General features: G+C 43.0%; 1 protein-coding gene across 1 annotated transcript in view; it reads right to left on the bottom strand.

The window, feature by feature from the left end:
* The window catches only part of LOC146178798 (venom factor-like), a 108,926-nt gene that overhangs the window by 38,948 nt on the left and 45,249 nt on the right, over nucleotides 1-24,729 (bottom strand). The window contains exons 11-17 of the mRNA XM_084580037.1: nucleotides 23,971-24,036; nucleotides 16,708-16,902; nucleotides 15,261-15,410; nucleotides 14,070-14,196; nucleotides 11,515-11,568; nucleotides 5,979-6,155; nucleotides 4,301-4,448 (exon numbers count right to left, since the gene is read on the bottom strand). Coding sequence (XP_084436163.1) covers nucleotides 4,301-4,448; nucleotides 5,979-6,155; nucleotides 11,515-11,568; nucleotides 14,070-14,196; nucleotides 15,261-15,410; nucleotides 16,708-16,902; nucleotides 23,971-24,036 — 917 coding nt within the window. The remainder of the gene's footprint in view (nucleotides 1-4,300; nucleotides 4,449-5,978; nucleotides 6,156-11,514; nucleotides 11,569-14,069; nucleotides 14,197-15,260; nucleotides 15,411-16,707; nucleotides 16,903-23,970; nucleotides 24,037-24,729) is intronic.

Raw genomic sequence — 24,729 nt, forward strand, 5'->3', positions numbered from 1 at the left:
TATTACGCTAAAGTTATGTGACTCCAACATGCTAAATATGGGAGGTTGCGGCTTGTAGTTCGGCCCAATAATCGGTATTACACACCCACTAGTCCGCAATAAAATGCCTTTGGATAACGCATAGACACTGAATATACTATGAGTCGGGGTAAAGACAGATTGTTGGGCCGAATGACTACACTCTGGCTGGTTAGCCACCCCTGCCTGTTTTCACAAATCAGCCGTAACCCACCTACTACTCCGCAATAACATACATTTGGATAATTCATTGATATAGACTACGGAAGATCAGTGGGTGGAAAAAGACAGATTAGTGGACTGAATGATTACACTCTGGCAGGTTAACCGCCAATTTTCAGACTAGTTGGCGTCCCCCAATTTATTAGGGCGCTGTGTTTCTCGTCGTGACCCGATCCTAGTTATGTCGCCACCCTCTCGACCGGCGAACAAACCTTAGCGGTTTCAAATCACGTAACATCGATGATGTTGTTAGATCGTTCGTGAATCAGGAAACTTTGTTGCGGAAAAGCAGGGTGATTGGTTATAGAGAAACAGGGACTTTTGATGCCGAGAAGTGAGCGAGATCACTTCATTGCTGTTGCATACAAACGTCTGCGAGAGCTACTGCAATACGACCGGAAAGATTAGCCGAACTTTAATGCTAGAATTGTAGTCCTGTTGAAGTAGAAATCAGGCAAAACCGTGACAACTTTGCACAGACATACATATATGAGACTAAATCAAAATTTTAATCTCCGGAAAAAACAATGCAGCCTACCAAAACTGAGAACAAATTACGGTGGGCAAAGCCTACAATCCCAAATTATCATGCTTTTAAACAAAAATAATGATCTTGTTACCGTTATTGAACGGCATCCATATCTTGGTTATTTAAACGTACGCTGTTCGAGATGTGGAACAAAGTGTTTTAATTAAAACTGTCCTCGATTTCAAAAAGCATTTAGCGTTTTGAGTGCATTTTACTGTTGTTTTTTCCTTTTTAATTTTAATTTGTTCAGCTTTTTGAGTGCTTAATACTGTTGTATTTTTCCATTGTTAGTTTGCATCTTTGAGCGGAGAAAATAATTTTATCTGTACCGCGTTGTTTCCCCTGTGTACCAACTGTATGGAGCTCTGAGCCTAGTCAGGTGCAAGTACGCACCTTTGGTTCGGAGTCCTTTAGTGATTTTATAAGGAAACTAAGAATAGACTTCAAACTTCAGACGAGCCGCTTTCATAAAGTATGTCTCGAAGCGCAAGCCACTTAACGACCTCCATCTACCCTGCTGGATGCTTAGTTCACTCTCTCTTTCATTACCTTGTTGCTCGAATGTCGAGACTCACAGGTGTGGTAACAGCATACCAAATAAATAATCAGAAATATCTTTTACCCATTCTGTTATTGTCAGCCTTAAAAAAACAGCGGTTCAAAGCATGCTTGCTTTAATTATTGCACGAAGGTAACATTCAGACTGTTTTGTTTGCCTGCCTTGAAAGAAATATACCGGGCTACAGCTGCTGCGAAAACTGTCCGAGTACTCATGCAGGCCCCTCTCGGAAAAAAAGCCCTATAGAAGAGCGGAGATCAGTTTCTGATATTTGTATGGGCGCTGGAGGTAGAAGCTTCAGAGTTTAGGGGTTCCACCTAAGTTAGGCTTAAATGTCAGCAGCAAAAGACATGCTATGTGAATGGTACCATGGTACGGAAAACTTAGCCCGCTGCTTCTATGAGAGAATATATAATCTTAATAGACACGTTGGCTCGAATTTTGAACTGAGGCTCTTCGTTCTACTACTGTTCAGTGCTCTTTCATAAAGTGTAGCCATCTTACTCTCGTTCTACTCCTAATTAGTGTTTACCTATCATTTGTTTCGGAGAGGACACTTTGTTACCCTGTACCCATTTGCCTTCATATAAAATCATCTTTATTTATCGGTATTTTAACAGGGGCACCTGGTAAATAGGGTCCAAGCATGCCATGCACTTTTCCGCTGGTGTGAATAGATTCGTACAGCTGAATCACGTGCAGCTTTCACTCATTACATCCCAAATGACGTCACTGAGAACAAGCGCCGTGACGGTCTCTGTGCCTTGTGGTGAGAGTTACGACCCCTAAGTTTGTTTAGAGTAAGTCCGTGTAAAAACGTTGCCGCACGTGGATACAGTATTCCCCTGGAATAAAATTCTCTGCTGGAGCGAGCAATGTTCGTATTGCGCTTTTACGATGCGACCTCCTAAGCAATCTCTCGAAGCAGTCGTAACGATCACTGTACCTCCTGGCGAACGTTATGTTCTCGTTTCCGTTGCACTGCCTTCAACGTATATTCAAGTACATACGTAGAATCGTTGTCAAGTTTAGAGCCTATAGGTATGAATCTGAGCCCCGCAGGGTGCGTCCTAATGCATTACAAAGGCTTCAAACATCATTAATATATGAAGAGTTTCTTTTGTTCAGCTCTCTCCTAGTGGAAGCATTTCCATTAATCCAATAATGTTAGCAGGGAACCACTAGGCTGCTTACAAGTGCATCCCTGTGCTCTAAAATTTGGACAAATATGCCACATGTACCACACACTTCACTTCTCAGCAGGAAGGTATTCGTCCTAGTATGGACATAACACATAGTATCTTGTGAGTAAGGATTCAAGATAACGCATTCTACAACATCCTGATAAATATAAAGGCTAAGTGAATTTCAATATTTTGACATGTTAGCGCACAATATATCATGCCGCCCAAACCATGTTGAGTTTGTCCTTTTCCATGTCTTTTTGTTCTACTGTTTCGAAGCACAATATTTGTTTGCTGCCGATAAAGACGGCAGCTTCGCTCTGAACTTCGTGTTAAATTTTGGGATAGCACTTTCTTTGGATAATTTCATTATTCACCTGTATTCACTGCAGAGTGCACCTTTAGTGACAGTATAGAAAATATATTTTATGCTTGCTTCTCAAAACAGCGCCCGTTCACAGAGAAAAGCATCATGGTCTTTATAGACATGGTTGCATCCCGCAATTCGACTCTTCATCGGTTATTGCCCCCCGACATCGATATCGCTGATATTATAGATATCACCCGCTGTAAGCACTGCATTTGAAAAATTGGAGGTCAGTCGCAGGGCCATTGGGGGTGAGCGGCTGTTTTTGGTGTCCACTGCCACCAAGCGTGATGTTGAACGATTGGTCACAAACACATGAAGTGAAGCTAGTGGGGCAAACGAAAATGCCGCGCCGAAAGTAAGCACAAAGAAAAGAAGGAATTTCTGTTTACGTATACGCCGATCTGCTCAAGGTGCAGGCAGAATAAAATCAATGTTTCGCTTTGTTAGGTGAGCTTAAAACATATCATTTGGATACAGAAAATCTCCTTTGTCGTGCAACATGCTTTCATGTACTTTTATTTGTATTTAAAATGTCAAGATTGTTGATTTACTCAGAAAAACTGATTACAGCTTTAGTTGCGCTACTTTCACATCTGTCACGCGTTGCTCAAGTCACACACTTCAACGTATATCTAAGGATTGAAACTTCGTTCCTCAAATGCAGTCATTTTCTGTTTGGAATGATATTCTTTATGTGCAAGAAAATGAAAACTACGTAACAGCAATTAGACTGCCAGATCAACGCTTCTGCACAAGCCTAAGACAATTGACGCAATAGATTTCCCTCCTTCACACTCCAGTAAGCCTTTCAGCGTTCTCCATGAGCACGTTAACCTGTTATGCCAATCTGTGATCATAACTTGGCGACTTAGAGGTATTGCACATATTGTCGCGTACCACTCAAACCTCTGTTGTTTTTAACAAGCGCCGCCACGTGGCTATGTCACTGTGATTGCGGTGCACTAACCGATTTTCTGCTCTTTTGTTGTTCATGCTCGGTATCGTGAAACGTGTCTTTATTGCTTTCTTTTTAGAGCGAGGTTCGCCGAGATTAGGCTGAAATGATCACATGTAAGGACAGTGTTTCCGTAATGTTCCGCTGTTTTCCAGTGTCCCTTGGCTGCTTTGTCAAGCTATTTCTGCGGCGACTAAATTGAGCACTGCCGATTGCAAGGGCACTGTTTATTCTACGAACAAGGAGCACTCTTGTCTTCATCGCAGCCTCCAAGTTGCTTAATTGATTTGAGGGCGCAAGTCAACCCAATCAAGAGTTAATTTATCTGCAACGCCAGTCTCTTCATTCGCTGACCTTACACTGCCACGGCTACATGACAATATACTGAAAGCAAAAAAGATTAGTCCACAAGCCGGGCTAAAAAACCGCTGTCGCAAAGATGATCTATGTTTGATGTCATTACCCGATGATTACTTCTTCGAATAACCAAGTGTGCATGAAGTCCCGTCTGGGTTGCAGTTGTGAATAATCTGGCTCTTCAAACGTGGTTTCGCTCAGTATTGAGAAAGCATCGTTGGAACGGGCCCTTGGTAGGTCCATAATTGCAGGCTCTAAAGTGGAAAGAGAAGAAAGCGACACGATTATATAGGTAAGGTGTTATGATTACATTGTTAAGTGCAAAGGAATCGTCTGCGTCAATCGTTATTTTCCCTCAATTGCTATCTGTTCTTGATTCACAGCACTCTCAATCTAACGCCTACGTCCTGAGTTCATTATTCATGACAAACGTTTGAGCCATGAATAGATTCAGAAATGTCTTGCATGATGTGGTGCTTGTCTAAAAGCATAAATTGATAGAATTGACAAGGAAGAGGCTCGTTTAGTCAAAAGGGCATCATGTTCTTGCCATCGTGACAGCCTTCATACAGAAGAAAACTGTTCTGTTCGAAGGGGGGACGGGGGGATTTGTCCATGCAATTTCTGCCATCTTCAAAACTGAGTAAAGATAAACAGAGTATTGTAATCTATTGTAATTTATAAAGCTTGCTCGCCGCTTAAGTGGTCTATGCATTCGTAGAGCACATGCATCCCTGTAGGCGATCGATACGAATGTAATTAAACACAAAACAAAGCTGATTCCTGTCTTTTTAACTTTTTTTAATAGTTACGTCACCCCACGTAAACCATAACAGAAACGTTTGCGCGTACTAGATCAGGCCAATATCGACCAGTTTTCTTTGATACTTCCCAATCATGGGCATCACATATAATTTATTTAATGCTTAGAATTACGGCGTGCGTTCCAAAAACAGTGCGCGTAACGAACATGACGTAAAATCAAACTGTACCCTTCACAATTCCTGAGGAAAAATAGACGCATCGCCCTCAGAATTGTACTTTACTGTCAAAAGCATGCGAGGCGGAATAAGGACCCGCATGTAATAAGTTAATGGTTAGACACATCTTCGCATATACCGTGGGAATAAGTTAGCGGTGCTTCTATAGACACCAAATTCTAATTTCACGCACACTACCAAGAATCGGCGCCGACCACGGCGTTTGCTGGATATTTTCATCATTGTCAGCTTTTGGTTGGATTCATAAAAATTATATATTTACGGCTAGAAATTCATTGCGTATGACTTTAGCGTCCTGTTACTTATTTTGTGCAAATACCAGATTGTTCAGATGTTTCCGTGCATAGCAAACATTGTTTTACGCCATTGAATGAATTTGAAAGCTTTTTTTTAGCTTGACGTTGGTGGCACTTAGCCTGCGGTAAACAGAAGTAAATATGCAGATAAAATGAAGTAATGAGGAGATGTTATTTAACCTTATTTAACCACATGGGCCGTCTTGCGAAGCAGACATCAGCGAAGGCTTCTTTATACTTCCTGCACTCGCAATCAGAAGCATTCAACCAATGTCATAGTAACATGCCTAGTACTCAGACTTATTACATCCTCAACACATCCAGCAGTGACTCACAACCCTAATAATAGCCAGCTCGATTAGTTTTCTAAAGAGTGTAATTTAAAGTCCCATAATACAGCTCACATTTCGTATTCCTGTGCAAGTGTGGTGAAGAAAGCAAACATAGGAAATAGCAAATAACTTTCTGCCGCAGTTTGCAGCCTTGCCTCCGAAGGACGTGGCGCAGCATCGTGCGAAGGCATCGGCACAGCTGTGGCCTCGCGGGCTCTTAAAGTAGCGCCGGATGATCTCCTCCCTCGTAGAGCAGTGTCTCCGATGTACGTCGCCCAAAGTGCCCACTATACAGCAAAGTTGGAAGAATGGGTCGTCATTGCTGAGCACCCCTAGTGAGAGAAACGAGAACCTACGTGAACAAGAAAATCTCTACATCCCCTAAAACTGTGTTGTTTTTCATACTTGGAGTGCTTTTGCTCACTGTAAGATTTCGCTATAACGGGCGATAGCAAGCTACAGAGAGGAAACAATGCAAAAAAAAAAGAGCGAGTGGGCCTGTGAGGAAGAGAAACGAAACCGGAAAGCATCAATACTGAAACTTAATGAGACGAACACGTGTTAGCATACAGAAAAGGAAAGCGAATCGAAATATTAAGGCTGAAAGTTTTAATTCTCTTTGTGTGCTCTGGCAGATTAACTGACATAATTGAAATGCACTGTCATGTACTGCATTACACTCTTCACACTCAATTTCAAGATGCAGTGCGTAGGGCACTTAAGTGTCCATTAAGTCCCGCCCTTTCAATTAGGCTATACAAGGAAACCACGCAGAATCATGCTTGGACAATAAAAAGGGTTACTGAATATTTAAACGGTGTTAAACGAGAACGCGCCCTGTGAAACACTCGGTGTTTCAACGTTTGCTGAACGTTCTTCAAGTCTCGTGTGAGTAATTACGTCGCCTTCATTGCACCAGTTCCGAAATATAAATTTATATTTCTTTGTTTTCAGTTGAACACCTTGAAACTGAGTGTGAATGTGGCGGCTGTAGTTGTTTATTGTGGACATCATTGTTACGGTACAAACAGAAAGCCAAAATTTAGTTGCATCCAAACACGAAATTTCTCCTCTGAGCCCTGTATATAAAGAAGCAAGTAAATTTTTTTTCTCGTTTCCAATGTTTCGTTTTTCATAAATATTGTTTTTCGGTAGTATACTAATTACAATATTACTCGTTGGTGTACTGCTCAGGAAATAGGTAAGGTGAAATGTTCATAATTGGCAGGAAAAGATTTCGCGTTTCCTGAAACGTGTGCTGTTCTTTGATATGTCTCCACCATTGTGTGCTTGAAACCTCACAGGCTGATGCGGCTGATTTCTCGCAGAATAGCACATTATTTTCTCACCCATGACTCATATTTGTGATTATGTTTTGGGACCATCAGTTGTCTTGCTTGCCGTACTCGGCTGCGCTTCTTCGGAGGTGCTTTCTTGCAGTGGGCTACTCAGTCATCATGTTTTAACACGACCAGGCCTAATACATCTTAAGTTGCTCTCTGCTTAACTACAAGCCTGTCAGCGCAACTATATTAAAAGCAATTGAAAAAAAGAAAAACGTGGAAAGGCTTGAAGCAGTCAACATTTTGTCTCCTTCTGTCGTGCTTTCTCTCATCACGTTGGCCTTTAGTCGTCAATTTCAGTTGTTGCAGTATGTTGCATTTGCTGCGATAAGCAGGCACAATTTCGACTGTCCTCTCTCATATGCTGCTGTTACTGATGTCGCACAATGTCCTCATTTCAGAGTTGGTGGAACCGTGTTGAATGTTTTGTTGGCATGATTCTCGACATGGCGCCCACTGAAATACTAATATTTCAACAGCGTGGGATTACCACAGGGGAACACAAAGCACGAACAAGCTCTGTGTTCTCTATGTTCTGCCCTCATTTTGGCGCACGCTGCAGAAATGTGACAGAAAAACAACTAGCCCGACAGCCTGTCTTTATTCTGTAATGAAAACCAATTCATTGTGATACATGCCTCCCATGCAGGTAACATAGAGGCGTGAACTACTGAGTGACTCAGTCTTGACAGTTTTAGGGTGAATACTTTTCTTGCCTCATGAGTGCCGTGGCACTATCTTGCGTAGTGAAGCTGCAAACGAAATGTTTGAATAGATGTGGCATCATACCTTATGCAAATTCTTACCTATAGAGACAAATGCCTCTAGATCTATGGACAAGTCCTTACATCTGCGGACAAATATTAGTAGGGACGTATACCAATTTTCTATACCTAAGGACGGAAACGAAAATCTAGGGGCAGTTTGACTCAGGTGCCATCACGCGATGGCTAATAAATCTAATACTGGGCTAATACAGGGACGTCTTCAACATAGATAAGATTGAATTCGAAACGATCTAAATAAACAAACGAAACAAAGTACGTCATGTATGGTGCCCTGCATGGTCAGTGACGTTTCAACAGTGGGACTCATATCTCAAAGTCCAGCCTTCTGCGATGCCTTTTAATTGGCGTGGAACTGATAAATAATATGCACATATAGTACGAGCTTCCAATAAGCCGCAAGAATTTGGTTTTTAAGGTATTTTACTGCACGCGCACAGAATATTTAATACTGGCTTAAACGTCTACAGGATAAGTGTGACCATCAATAGAAAAAGAACGCTACAAACTTGAGAAGATAATGCCTGGGCATATATTGATGGTTAGGGTAATATGTTTGTAAAAATGAATGCCAAAACCTCAATTTCTAAACTTTCTTAAACCCTTGTGGTTATCTGTATGCAGGGTGTATAAATACAGCAAAAATGTAGCTCACAGGTGCTCTTGTACATTTGATGCATTGAATAATGCCCTCAGGACTTTCAAGATCATCGGAATGACTTCTAGTGGCCACCTCCATTTGAACTGTGCTAGCACCCAGTACCCTACAAGTTTGTAGCGATGCGGATATTCGGATAAGAATAAAATCTGAACCTTCAGAAATACTCTCCTGACGGAATCCTTTTTCTCCTAGAATAACATTTTTCTCATGTTTGTTGAAGAAATGTGCCACCGGTTCGCTTTCGTAATACTCCTCGCTAGAATTTACATCCGTTTCATCATCGGAAAGGTGACCGCTGTTGACATACCCACTGGCACCTACACAAAGAATGATTCCTTACATAAATCAAGAACTGTCTTGTTTGATATACCTGATTTTGAACAGATGAAGTTAATAAGATGATCTGCTACAGATCCAGTTTTAAGAAAATGGTGAATTAACGTTCGATATCGCCTTTTCTGTAAGCAATACATTGAATGTCCACCGCAGCAAGTTTTTTTTCTATAACAATGGTGATCGATGGGCATTGACCTAAGAGTCATTTGAATATTTACGATCCTAATTCAAGTCAATAGAGAACACTAGAAAGCAAAGTTGGAGAAAACAAAGCTAATTGTTGTTCCACTATTACAATAGATACATCGACGCTGATATTTGGAGCTTTGTTCTGAACACATATCGGGTTATAGGTTCAAATACTGTAAAAAATCCTCAGAGAAGGCTAGGATGGTCTACATGTAAATGGCGTGTACTTCCCAGATGACCTTCTAATGAGCTCATTGCCATGTTTATATCACATGCGCATATGTTGCCACGGGGTCGAAAGGGTCAAATATACATATCTATTTTGTTCCATGGTATATCAGTATCCACAGTCCGGGAATGCAAGGTCGGCATTTAGCAGTTCAGAATTTCTCATTTCGGATATTCTCTGAACGGGGACGACTCTTTCTTAGCTTGCGAAGGTCACTATAAAAATTTTAGTTGCTCTTGCTCAAGAAACATAACCGCAAGTAAAATAGAGCTTATGCATTATTTCTTGTTACATTTGTAGCAATAAAGTCTGAATTCTTACAATTCGCAGCATGGCAAGTAGTGCTCATTTACACCCTTCTACGAAGGAAACAAAATACAAGCTCCTTCTATTAAATACTCTATGATACGGTTAAGACAAAAAGTTCGTTGTTCGTCATACAAAGTTAAGCTTGCATTTGGACACTGCTAGCTTTGACTCAAAGAACTACCTTCCGTTGGAAGACAAATGAGCATTCGGCAGATGGTCGGCTGCGCAATGGAAATGGCAGGAGGTCCACTTTTAGGCGTCGCTCTGCAATAATACTTCTGCATTTCGTTACTGCTGAGAAAGAATAGGCATGCAAGGAAGGAGCACCCCTCCAGCTTGGAGCCGTGTACAGCACTGGCATTTAAGCATCTACTCTGTGTGTTGAATGCAAATCGAGCCTTCCTTGCCTTTAAGAGCCCTATCACTCTTCAATTAGACAAATTAGAAGTGTGCAATCAATAGGAAAACGCAACCAAAGACAACGGCGTAAACTGGGATCAGTAAAAAATATTGATTGGTAACTTGCCAGCGTTTTCAACAGCTTAAGTTGCAGTTTTCATTTACCAGCTAATCAGACTTCATAGGTTCTCGAACACCATGCAAGCCTTCTTTTTTTTTTTTTTTCACTGCACGTTTCAGGCAACGCTCTTCGAAATTATTGATGTATATTATACGAGTAGAATGAAATAAACATTACGAAGGTGTGTACGCGGCTCAATTTTATATTTGCTTTCAACTGCTTTTGCGAGACCTTATGCGGATTGTGTCGGATTGTGTCGTAAGCCGTCATAAGAAAGGCCGTAAACGTCACTTGATGCCAGGGATATTAGTAAAGTATTCTTTATAAATATAATGCTTACATGTATGTAAGTGTGCTTCCCTGCGAATTCATCCATTCCATGACATCAGGTTCTTCAATTTCAAAAACCGCTGGTAGCCCTTCGACATCTTCCGTAGCCATCCGTAGCCCGGCATGCTTTTTCTGTGTCCTCTTCGCTCACCTCTCAAGCATCCCAATTACCCTCACTGTTATGCCATCACAAAGCTGCACGATTACATTTGCCATTATGTTTCCGTCCTACCCCACGTTCCGCAAACCAGTCCTCACATATTTGAAAGAGTCGTCTTGGTTCTAACCGTTCAATACAAATGGGCTGGTTACTTTCGTGTGTGGCTACTTTCGCTACAGACTCCTTACTTACGTTTGTCCTCCGCTCTCTCATTTCTTTGACTGAATAATGTACACACTGAATGTGGCAAAATCGTTCACTGGTGCACTGCGTACCAATTTGTGAAAAGTGATTCGGGATTCTTTAAGAAGAGGCTCGCAAAGGAGAACATTGGAATATTTTTTGCGCGCAAACACCTGAATAACATCGAGTGCCAAACGTAGCGCCAGATGTGTGCTTTTGTTCGTGGCTGTTTAAACTTCTCGCCGCTCGTGAACGCAATTTTGAGTTTTTGCTGACTGTCCGCAAAATGTGAGACAGGGCAGCTATTTCGCACAATCCTGCGATGAACGTTTTACCCAATTTAAAAAGCTTGAGGAAGGGCAACACAGGGTGTTTAGCGAAGCCTTAAGGCAGCCCGTGGACAATGTCACGGAGGAAATTGAAATATCTACTTTAAATTTAAACGCCTTAAGCAAATTCTTGTTAATTATACTTACCGTATGTCATTCTTCCTTTAGGGCTACCAATGTAAGGTCTCCATGCATTTACCTGCCGGTAACTCATTACGTATGACTTCAGCCTTACACTTAGGAATGGCTCAACATATTTGGCTATTGTCATCAATACTTGTTCGTTTCTTTTTTGAGAAAGCACATTCTAACTTTACCTGCTTCTCGCAAGTTCCTCCGGTGGCGATGCATCCTGGCTGTGCAGCTGTTTTCTGGAAAGAAAGGCGGAGAAAATCCAGTGATACTCTTACTGTAAGTGCAAAACCAATTCCGTGTATCGCTGCTGGTTCTCTAACGACGCAACCTTGAAGAAGGACATCCTGACTGCGCTTATCGTGGGGGTCTTGTGCTAGCAACAGGCCGCGAAGGGATGAATACTACACTTAGAGACTACGTGGGCAAGAAGCATTTTATAACTTATTTTATGAGACCGTACTTGTGTCATACGTTAGGCAATAAAGGCATGATTGGTGGTATGGACGGAAAACACAAAAAAGGAAACCTGCGCATATGCTCACAAAGCACTCTTTTGTAGCCCTATTAGCGAACTAAACCTCATCGTCGGATATGAACGTCAAATACTCGGCCCACATGGTTTTGGTCTCCGCCACTCGGGCTGTCTTGCATCATATGTTGCCTTTTAGTTGTCAATTTCAGTATGTGGCAGCATGTTGCGGTTGATAGCGCATGTGAACTGAACACGACCTTTCAAGAAGTTCTCTATCCAGGATAATAATTTCTTTGGTACTCCAATGCCGGACAACTTTAACAATCAATGATTATTGGAAACAAGATCAAATGCCTTTCAAAAACCTCAGTGGCGTCGCTAGGATCACTCGCTCGCACTCGGTGGAGAGGCTCGGCATAGCACCGCCCGCTCCCCCTCCACCCCAATCCACGCGTTTTAAGGACCGGATCGCAACTTCCTTTCTACCTCCTCTGTCCTCATGGTTTGTTTTGAAGTCAAGTTCGCTCTGCACTCAACCACGCAATGCGAGTGAAGTTGCAGTTTTTTTTGTATTATTTAGATGCAGCGATCGTGCCCTGCGACTGATAATTTTGCAAAACATCACACCAAAAGCACATATTTCCGAAAAAGGCAGAAAAACTAGCACGTTTAAGTTGCGACGAAATTCACTGACCAAGCGGCTAAGATTGCCCAGTATGATTGCCCAGTAGGATTGCCCAGTATGAAAGCACATTTAGGTCCCAAGCAGAGCCTTTCACTGGCCACATGCATAGGTGAAAGCCTTTTACTTTGCATTCTCTATATATTTAACTTTTCCCCCCTCTTTTCCTCCAAAAGCTGCAAGTTGACCTCCGCATCCAGACTGCAAAGTAACCAACTCACTCTCATGCCATACCAATAAAACATATTAAGCGCGAAAATACTTTTTGTAGCCGGGAGTCTTGTTGGGCGTCTCAAGACATAATTTTTTACGCTTTCAGCTGCGTGTCTCTTTTTAATTATCACTTTAGCTTTTGGGAGAAAAAATAATTACTGTGACAAACAGCCTAAATTTTGTTTTGTCTCTCATCCGCGATTATTTTGGTATCGCACTATGCGCTCATTTCAGAGTGAGCCAAACCGTGTCGAATGGTTTCCTCACGTGCGGCTCGACATGGCGCACACTTAAGTACTCATATGTTGGTCCCGTGGGCAGAGCATAGCAGAACACAAAGGACAAACAAGCGCTGTGTTTGCTCTGCCTTTGTTCTGGTGCATGCTGATGAAATATGACAAAAAAAAATAACTAGCCAGACAGTTTACCTTTATCTCATAAAGAGAAAGCAATTGAATGTCACTCAGGCCTCCCATGTCGGCAACATACAGGCTACGATTTTATCACTGGCTCACTCGACACACTATTTAAGGAGAAATCTTTTCTTGCCGCATAAGCGCCGAGACACTATCGCGTACAGAAGCAGTACACGAAATGTGGGAATGAATGTCGAATCATACCTTAAGCGGCATCACACCTCGCCACAAATGTGTCTTAATTGTAGGTCAAGTCCTTAGATCTGCGGGCAAATTTCTTTAGACCTGTGCACAAATTTCCAACAATAAAGAACAGAAAAGCAGATCTATGAAAAGTTTGACTAGGTAGCCATCACGCGATGGCTAATGCGCTTCAGAAAATATTGATGACTTCAAAATAGATACGATGAAATTTTAAACTTTTTAATTAAGAACAGAAACAACGTAGGTCTTTCATTGTGCATTACATGATCAGTGACGTTTCCAGAAGGGGTCTGCTATCTCAAAGATATAGTTGAACCGAAGTTGGGACGGAGCAACAAAACTGAATCTTATTTTTTTTTTTTACCGCTCAAAAGGCTGCTTATGTTCACCTGGAATTTTCGCTTTTCACTGGTGACAGCCTAGCGCCGCCTCTCAATCGTGAGAGAAAGTGACTTTGATGAACGTTAACGAGCTAACTCTTGACCACAAGAATGTTCCTTGGAGTTGCAGAAAAGGAAGGATATGTAAAAGCTGGCCTTATAAATTAAGGAGTTAACCTGGAATTAGGACATGAACAGCAAGCGAAACAAAATCTTGAGACACGTCGTGAATTTATACATTTTATGCACTTAAATTCAGTGTGCTTCGTGATCAATGCGGTCTTGAGTTACACGTTTTGCAGCCGAATATTACCACGCTGTGATTAAGGGGCTATCAAACTGAATATAAAAGTTTCTGTTTGGAAATTACCTGTCATGATAGTGTTTTCAGATGATCGCGACATCATCACTATGCCGGCGTCAGCGAAGACGTCGGCCGATGTAACTCCTCCACCAGGACCACAAGTCAGGTCGTGCGACCAAAGTGTCCTCAAAACCTGCCAATGAAAATTATGTCAGCACATCACAGTATGCGTGGTATCTCAGTATTCCCATTTCAGTGCATGTGGTGCCACCTGACGTGAATGACTCCGATAATAGTTAATGACTTTTGTTTCGCACAGAAGATGGAACGAAGCGCCGAACTCCCACCTCACGCAGCTCAAACATAAGTCGCCCAACCTGTGCCTCCCTATTAAAAGTTTCTCGGTAAATCACATACTCGAAATGGTGGACGTCTACTCCGTGTACGTGAGGTTACATAAATATTCACGCTGAACTGGATTATTCAGAAGCCAGTAATAACACAGGCACATGCCCACTGAATACAAATGTATCAAGGTATGAAAATTTCTCTGGTTTAAAACATTTAAAATGAAAGCATATTGTGCATAAAAAAAAGTTATTCGCTTCCTGCTCTAATTCTAAATTGTTGGCATTGGCCTGGGGTGTTTCAGACACATTAGCCTAGATGCCGACACTGTGAATGATGTGTCATCTATGAATACATGAAATATTGTTTTCTTGAAACAAGTGCCGTAGGTTAGTAATGATTAGAATGCGCTACGCGCGTCACTGCATCACCTCTGGTGAAGCGCACGGCAGGGTTTTGCTTCGTAATTCTTTTAGGACGAAAACTTTTGAAGGTTCATGGTGAAGTTTCTCTCCGTCCGCGTAATGGGTTCCCCGGGTGTGTCCACCGCATGAAATTATAAAAAAAGGGATTTATTTTCACGGATAACTGAACCATTATCACTCTATTTTCAGCCGATCTCGCTCACTACTCCACGTCGATCTGGTCGGAAATCGACCATAATTCCCCTTGTCTACGTTGAGGATGATAATAGCGAAGAGAATGAAGATCCAGTTAGTAATAATACTAGTAGTAGCGATTACAATGACGGTACATTTAGTTGATGATGGTGACAGCTGCGCTAGTGATAATGGTGATAGTAGGGATGAAAATGGCAATATAGCTAGCGAAAGCAGGTCTGTGCTGCGGCTTTCGCCGTATCCGCTCTTAAGCAGACTGAAGCACAGTCTAATAATTTTTTCCACTTACCTTTTCTCTCGTTAGCTGACCAGCATTGCTGATAAGGTAGACAGCTTTGTCGACGGCCAGTAGACCTACGGTTGTGCTTGGGTCTCCCTTGATGCAAATGTCGCCTACAGTGCCGGGTTCTTTTCCGTCAAGGTTGCTGTATAATGCTATCTGGAAAAATAGCTCATGAGCGGAAGGAGATGGCTTTCCGAGGCGTGGAACCAAACAGAAAAAGTGGTTATAAATTTAATAGACAATCTTAATTCTGTTTTTTCCACCTACTTCAGACGCCCTTCCAGGGGTGATTTTGTCTCGCGCATGAAGATGATATAAATAAGCAAGAAATGCTGAGTACCACTGAGCTCTGAAAAGTCGTAGCTATGCAATAACCAAAGAGGCACTTCACAGATGAGCCTATGTCATCCAGCTGGAGGCCTTGTATATAGTTAGGTTAAAGTGTCGCTTGCCATAGACGAGAGGGCGTCGTAGTAATGCACGGAAAGAATTTCTCCACCATCCTGATCATGAAAACCCTACAAGGTACCTCAATTTGAACATGTTATCTCCTTTTTCACTCGGCGATCCCATCATTTTATGTCTATCATATTTAAAATCCAGATTATATTTGCAGCAATTTAGTGTTATTTTCTTTTGCACATTCGTAGCACTGAACGACATTTTGCTATTTCACATAGTAGCCTTTTATTGTCAGTCTCTGGTGCTCTTTGTCCCCAGATTCCCTTATGGCAATAAAAATGATTAATCAACAACACAGCAATACCCACCAGGTTTGAAATGAGCTCAGGGCCGCCCGTTTTTTCACGCCTTTCTCATGACACCGAGGAAAGCAAGGCTACGTACATTTCTCATGAGACTATCCTAGCTATCGCAATGACATTATCTCCAACTGTCAGGAGAAGGTCAGCGTTGGATCTGTCTGCGAGCCCGACTCCCTGGTTCTGAGCCGCTAGCGAAGCACATTATGTACCTTCAAGCCAATTATCCTTGGAAGCCAGGGATGATTGTAACTGTCGTTTTGAAGATGGAGACTACTTGAACGACGCTAAAGATGCTTACTTTACGTCTAAAAAGCAAACAATATACCTAAAAGGCATTTGACCGGGATCTACACCCTGTCTTGTGTCTCTCATGCCAACGCTTTGTACAGTATGGATCAGCTACATGGCATGTTCACTATCTCTCTGCGCACTGATTTAAGCGAATGCCATGACTTTCTTCATAACTTGTAACCGCGAAATAGCCGCCATAATATACCAGTTAAAGTGGCGGCACTTTTCATGCTCTCTTGTAGAAGTGAAATGATCCGCGGTTGGTAAAAAGTAACCTATTTGTCTCAACTGGACTGAAATTCAGATAACATAGTTCTTACTCCTGACAGTTTCTTTCCGACACGCAAAGCGAATACATGCAAGATGCACTCGCGAGACACAGATACATGAGGACGCACTTCTGATTCGGGAGAGCAGGCTTCTTCCATTTTAAAGTCTTGCGAGTCAGCCACAACGTGTCCCTTGTGAAACATGTAGACGATCATCCTGAACTGTGGTGCCATCTCTTTAGTAAGTCTGAATGCCACTTGCCGGTTTGCGTGCCCTGCGCTGTCCGCTTTTCCGTGTTTCAAGGTCTTGCCACGGTTGATTACCTGCGCAGAATCTCATCTTTACTTGATAGAAGTAACCCGTTTCTATTATGCCTTAAGTAACTAGGTCAGCGAACACTGTAACAAGTACTGCGTTTTTTTACGCGCCGCCCAACGTGAAACTTACGTGGCTGTAGACCATAATTCTCGTCTCAGACCCTTATTTATGCTGCGCATTGGCTCTCCTATGTGGGAAGTAAAAACATTGGGAGGGTTTAAGCATTGCTTGAACCTAGGGTAGAGTCAAAGCTTTGAGTGTTACGATGATAAGCCGTGTAACGCCGCCTTTTTACTTTCAGCTACAGATTTGTGGAAACGAAGGCGCCTTAAGGCCCGTTCACACTTGCGACTAGCAGCGGTCGCGCGACCGTTTTGGTCGAAAAGCGACAGTCGCAAATGGTCGCATCGGTCGAAAAGCGACTGCCGCGGGCCGATCGGGCACTGCTCGAATTTCTAGTCGCGCGACTACTAGTCGCAAACCATTTCACCAATCAGCGAGGTCCCGGAGTGCTCGATCGAGCACCTTCTCAATGCAATTAAAGAATACCCCCACCTTTTCAACAAACGGCCTCCGGAATTTAAAGGCAGGGAGAAGGATATGGCCTGGGAGGAGATTGGAAAGATATTCGGACTATCCGATAAGTACTATGAACTTTTGAGAAATGGGTTTTTCACGCAGGCGCAACATTTTATATTGACACCGTCTATTCATCGTCGGCGTTCTCGCCTGAAAAAGCTGAAGTGTCTGGCAAGCGGCTACTGCCGACGTTCGCTGTCATCGCCCTGCAGCTTTCCTACTCCCAACTCGTTTTTCGAGAAGGCGACAGTCGCAAGTGTGAACATAGCTCCTCTCCTCTGGTCGCGCTACTACCAGTCGCACGACCTCATCTAGTCGCAAGTGTGAATAGACCTTTATACTTTTGGGTAGACACCACGGAATGGTAAACACCTGCGCGTAATCAGGCAAAGGTTACGTTTTCATATTTTTTTTTCTTAAAAATTGATTCATAAAGAAAGTTTCGCCTACGAGGGCTTGGGCTTTGCACCGAGCATAACCATCTTTCAGTTTAGCGCTTTAAAAACACTGGCCTTCTACGCAGAATCCACTTTCATGCCCTGCGCATTCGATGCCGGCAGATGCTTTGCTGCCCTACTGGGTCAGCTCTCTGCGGTGTCACACATATGGGCAGTGCGGAAAACACTTCTCTCCACACCATCGTGCGCGTCTGCTGGGATGGGATGCCGCTACCCTCCTCCTCCTCTCTGTAGTGAGTGCAGCGGTGGAACTCCTGTAGAAGAGCGCAGCTGGTTGCTATGTTTACGACGCATGCGCAGTAGCGGCTTGTGTCACGCGCGTAGTCTTTGGCTTTACCTGGCGTAGCGAAGCATTGGCTTAAAAAATGAATGAAGGGCGAGGGAACTCTGTCGCCGCTTTGCACACCGGGCTCTTCACTTGAATGCACATGAGCATCTCACCACGGGAATGCAAAGTAACACGCCCTGCGTTAAACAAGAAACAACGCACGTGCCATTTGGCAAGTGCGTTGTCTTATATATTTGTCTCCCCTTGCCTCCCGTTGCCTCCCCTTATATAATGTCCGAAGGCATTATCTAAGGGGAGGCAGCTGTAACATGTTTAATATTAATTGAAAATGCTGACAAAAAAAACAAAGAGACAAAGAACAAAACATAGCGAAAAGACAGCAAACAAAAGTAACTAAAGCTAACATTACATATACAATTTCGCAATAGATACAGGAGGATAACAGCAACCAAGCCAAAAAGAAATAAAAAGCAGATAAGAAGACAAAAAGTGAAGTTTGATCAAGGAAAATAACGTGTCACTCAGAGCGATTTTTAACCTGTTAGTGGAATGTTGTTCTTTGGGTGCAAGTGACTGTTTTCTGGCAGGGAATTCCATAGCACTATTGCGTGACGAAAGAAGGAGCTATCCATTGCTAGCATGTGAGTAGGAATGCGTGATCAAGACTGGCCGGGGTTTACACGGGAAGATCTTAGACGTGTTTTTAGAAGTTCGTGTCTGGACTTTGGATGATAGCAAAAAGTTTGAAGAACAAGACACAGACGAGATATAATACGGCACGGTTCGAGAGCGGGCAGACCAAGGTTTTTTTTTTCTTGTTTTTTTTTTTTTTTTCAAAGAAGTGACACTGCATTGCTTAGAGTAGGTCGACGTGACAAAACGTGCTGCACGATTTTGATTGGCTGCGATGTTAGCAGCGAGGTATACTTGCTATTGATCCCATATTCCTTACGCGTATTCAAGATTTGGTCTGACGAACGTTATAGGCTAGTATTTTAATGTCTTGCGATAATTTGTGTAGGTTTCGCCGCATGTAGCCCAAGATGCACGATTATTCGGCGCAGACGGTTTCGATATGAGTTACCCATAATAGAGAAGACGCCATGTGCACTCCAAGGTATTTGTATGGCGTCGTGTAACTAATGGGAGTTGATGAAAAGTATGAAGTAGAATTCTGGCTTTGAAGGCGGGAAAATATCATGGCTTTGCATTTCGCTACGTTTAAAGGCATAAGCTAAGTTTCGCACCAAAGATTGATAGTGTTGAGGTTTTGTTGGAGGGCGCTTGCGTCATCTTGATTTATTATGGCACGTTAAAGACGCGTCACCTGCGAATAATCTCAAATTAGACATATTGTTAAAAGGCAGGTCGTCTATGTAAATTAAAAACTATAAAGAAGACTGCCCTGCACCCTGAAGAGCACCGGATGTTACGCTTGATAGAGAAGGGTTACGGATGATAGCGCATGTGAACTGAACACGACCTTTCAAGAAGTTCTCTATCCAGGATAATAATTTCTTTGGTACTCCAATGCCGGACAACGTTAACACTAACTGATTATAAGAAACACGATCAAATTCCTTTAAAATATCTAAGTGGCGCCGCTAGGATCACCCGGCCGCACCCGGTGGGGAGGCTCGGCGTAGCACCGCCAGCTGTCCCTCCACCCCCATCCACGCGTTTTAAGGACTGGATCGCAACTTCCTTTCTACCTCCTTTGTCCTCATGGTTTGTTTTCAAGTTCGCTCTGCACTCAACCACGGAATGCGAGTGAAGTTGCAGTTTTTTTTTTGTATTATTTAGATGCAGCGATCGTGCCCCGTGACTGATAATTTTGCAAAACATCACACCAAAAGCACATATTTCCGAAAAAGTAAAAAAAACTAGCATGTTTAAGTTGCGACGAAATTCACTGACCAAGTGGCTTAAGATAGGTGATTACCCAGTATGAAAGCCCATTTAGGTCCCAAGCAGAGCTTTTCACTGGCCACATGCATAGGTGAAAGCCTTTTACTTTGCATTCTCTATATATTTAACTTTTCTCCCCTCTTTTCCTCCAAAAGGTGCAAGTTGACCTCTGCATCCAGACTGCAAAGTAACCAACTCACACTGATGCCATACCAATAAAACATATTAAGTGCGAAAATACGTTTTGTACCAGGGAGTCTTGTTGGGCGTCTCAAGACACATTTTGTTACGCTTTCAGCTGCGTTTCTCTTTTTAATTATCACTTTAGCTTTTTGGGGATAAAAAAAAATAGGAATCACGTAATGCACTACGGGAGCACACTTGGGTACACTCGCTTTCAATTCCCCTTCTGAAGCAACTGGCCTTGCTGAAGGTTCCCTTCTTCTCATTTTTGTTTTCTAGTCAGGGCATACTGATCAGACTTGCCATTCCACTGAGCAGCAGGCATTCCGTTCCTTTCGGCGTTTTGAAAGTTCGGGGTGGATGTGTGACTTGACCGAGGAGCGAGAAAGGCATAGACGATAAATGAAACCATGACAAAATGCATAACGCTGCCGAAGAGATTTGCCAGTGATCCTTGCTTGAGAAAGGAGAGTGAATTGCACATACACAAAAAGAGGCGATGCGGCAGCGTGGCCGCCAACGTTTGTCGGCTAACAGGCTCCCGCGCATGGGATTTCCGATGGGTATCCAGTTAAGGCTGGTGTTTACAGCGTGGTACACTCACGTGCACAGGCCCGGTCCAACGTTTAAACACCGTGAAGTGTGTGACATAAACTAAGGCATGTGTTTTCAAGCACTCCTCGCAACATAATAATTCCATCTGAGATCACACTTGTCAGTCAGTGTCTCAACGGCACCAATGCGTGCATGTGTGCGTTTTTACACAATAATTCATTTTGGCTCCCGCAGCGTCCTCCCTCTCACTGCCCAGCTGCACCCCACTGAGCGCTGCACCCGGTGCGGACTGCACCCCCTGCTCACCCCCTCGCGACGCCCGTCAAAAGACTCAAAATACGCTGTAAACCTGATAGTAGTCATCCACGTGCTGTAATAAATCATGAGTAAATTCTGCTAGTTGCGTTTCGCACTAGAATAGCATTCTAAAGCCATGCTGCTGAGGGTAGAAGTTAATTGACTCCAGATGTGCCATAAGGTTACATGCTATGATATGTTCGAACAGCTTTGAGGCGATGCTTGTCAGAGATATTAGACGGTAATTGAATGGGTTTGAGCGGCCACTAGATTTGAAGATAGGCATAATTCGTGTTTTCTTCCAGTCGTCGGGAACATTATCCATGTCAAGAGATTGCGAAAAGGTTGGATTAAGCATGCGGCTCTGCAGTGATACGGTGTTTTTAACCAATTTGCTTTTGATTTTATTACAGCACCCGGACGTCGATAGTGGATGTGAATTAATGAGGTGGGTATGCCATCCGCATTAATTTCTGTTTCTTTCGTTAATTTTAGAAGGACGATGGGTATGTAGTTTATTGAAGTGAGGTTAACAGGCGTGAAAACCGGAGCGAAATAACCATTTAGAGCGCCGGCGCCGTTCTCAGGCTCAATTTGAACCCCGTCAGGATCTACTAGGTCAATTTGTCGTCGGTTGACAACTGTTTCGAGGAGTATAGAAACTCGGGCGCTCAATTAATGAAGTTGTCAAGGTTGTCCTGGCTGCTGGCAAGAGAAGAGAGGCTCCCCGTCCAACGCATGAGCAGGTAAGTGTTATTGTTAATATCCTAAAATCATTTTACGGCTCCGCTGTTCATGCTACCGGTGCTGTAGGTCTGTGCAATAAGCATTTGTTTCACACACCGCTGGCAGTGCGCGCAGCCAAAATGTGCTTCACGGGGCTTCGGCCTTGACTGCTCTTCCATGGTTATGAAGCACCAGACCGAGGCCAAGGCATGGAGTCTTAGTCATGGAGAGCGGACTGAATTTTTTTTTACCTGCAGTGTGCAGGAATGTTCACAAAAAATTTCTAGCGATACCACATTATTATGACTGTCTTGGAAAATGAAAAACAATGCCCCAGTGTAATTTCACAGGAAAAGCAGCCGAATATGACGAGTAAATTCCTCCTATAACAAGTCTCTTTTTTACAGTGTAATATTGCAATTCTCGTTTATTTGATTTTATTCTTTTATTTTGGTACCTTGTTTGATAGAATCTATGTTCTGTTGTATTCTCGAACCAAACGTTTGCTGGATAGCCGTGTATTAACTGAGCCTAAACAGTAAGGAGAGGAAAAAATGCTTAATGAATAAAACTTCACACATTGCGCTAAATCTGCGGTCATTTACGGATCTGCCAGCCGGTTTGATTCGAGACCTCAAGCACCCGCTCATAAGTTTGTAGACAGTTTAGGCATTCAGGCATAATTTATACACTCAGGCAGGATTTCAAAACGTTCGAATGAGTGCTCTTTGGGAACTGATGAGTGCAGGCAAAGGGGCCGCACGTCAGGCAGAGCAGAGGCAGTACGGAACAAAGATTACAAGCGGTAACGTCTCCGAACTTTATTTTTTGTAGCGCAAAGCGAAAGCTGTATGAAAAAAATCGGTCCGTGAGGGTGATTTAAAGTTAGCTATCTGTCTTGCATTAGGGTGAAAACAGGTATACAGAAGCAACCTTCTTGTAGTCATGGTGCGCAGTTATTAGGCTGGACACAGATGGGGGGGGGGGGGGGGGGAGAAGTACTCGCCGATGATTTTTCTATTCTAAACCAGATCGTCCCCCTATAGGAGGAGTAAAAAAGTGTTCTCTCTCTTACACGCACACGAACGCAGACAAACGTGCACACACAAAAACAATTAAAAAGACCACTGCTCTTTTGCAGAGTCGGGCGGGACATTAATGTACAGTACTACTAAATAGGCTCGTGTCATAAGAGGTTCGTGTCATATGGAGGCAGCGGAGTTGAACATGAATAAGTGACACCTTTTGAAATGGCGACCAACATCGTAGTCTTCAAGAGGCAGGGATCTAAGAAAGACATGGCGGACGGCAGAAAGTGAAAGGGTTGGTTTCAGCTGGAACAGAAACCTAATGGCTCTGTCAGATAATTATTTCTTGAGCTCTGCGGAGCCAGTTGTCGACATAGCCAGTGGATGGCCGCAATACCTTAAATGCAACAAGAGAATGCACGTCCGTGGCATGTGTGTCATCATTTCTTATATAGGCCCAGACAAAGACAAGTCCACTTGTCCAAACGGTGGCTCGGATTGCGAACTGAAGAACACCCTCTACCCTTGTTCAGTGCTCTTTCATACTTTCTGACATGTAACAAGAAATTACAAACATAAATGCCTGCCCATAAAAATGTCGCTACAAGGAGGCTCTAATGGTTATACAAAGCTAAATTTATGATGGTGATAATTTTATGTTTGACAGCACGCAAATCTAATTGCACTCTTTCAATGAACTGGCGAATATGCATAGTTTCAGCATTAGGCCTGCAGTTCGAACATGCCAACCACGAATATACCACGCTGCACGCGGACAGTTTGTCCTAGCGTGCATAATGTGTATTGCAGATGAACATGCCCAATGCAGGCTGGTTGCCATCATTTTGTTCCTTCGTTTTATTGCATTCAGTCGCTATATTCAGCTGTTTGATGCTTGGCGCAAATGTCTCAAAGAAGGGAATAAAATATACTAAAATAAAAACTATCCGAAACAAAACTATACGCGTTTCAGCTGCTAGAATGTGATCTGCGAAAGCTAAGGATATGTGCCCAATTCTATCAAGACACTTCACACATCAAGCAGCTTACCTGGTAATAAACCGTATTGTTTTGTTCCGGGTGAACGTAGATGACTTTGCTGAACTGGTGGTCAACCTGGAAGGGTCCGAATGAAGAGGTAAGCACAAGGAATGCGGTTATTCACTCCATGTGTCAAATGGTGCTCTAAGAAGTCAAAGTGTGCGCGGGGCTATTTCGCCCGATTCGCGAGCCAGTTTTTAGATATCGACAAAGCCGCTGGTATCACACCATAAGAAGCGGTACATCCTTCAGGACGTCCACCTCCAGATCATCTACTTGATACACTCAACAGGCGGCGGAAGAATGGCGAACTTCCTAATAAGGTGTTCTGATCAGATATGCAATAGCGAGAGTACCTTATACTACTCACGATCTTTATCATCGGCAAAAAGCACATCAGTCTCTCCTTATGTGTACCTTCATTGATAGTCATATACATTATTGCCTTTGCAAGTCGCGGCCACCGAACGCAGCGAAATTCTCCACCTCATCGTCCCTCCTAAAATCACCGTCACAGTGTTTCTATGACGCCAAGATCTCACTTTCCTGTTTGCAAACACTGCTGTGTTTTCTCTAGTCTGTTCAGTTTGGTTCTCTTCTAAAGATAACGATGAATATTTTACCATTTCTCCACAAGTATATTTTTCTTCAAGTTTCTTTTCTACTTGACGCTGCTCAGAATTCCTTCAGCTGCCGCTGTCGTTTCTGTGCTGTAGCTCATCAATACGGGTGTATCGCTTGTAGATGCTTCACTTTAATCTCAGTGTT

This window comes from Amblyomma maculatum, chromosome 9 (genome assembly GCF_055883805.1).
Source record: "Amblyomma maculatum isolate TAMU_Amacu chromosome 9, ASM5588380v1, whole genome shotgun sequence".
In the NCBI taxonomy this organism is placed as follows: Eukaryota; Metazoa; Arthropoda; class Arachnida; order Ixodida; family Ixodidae; genus Amblyomma; species Amblyomma maculatum.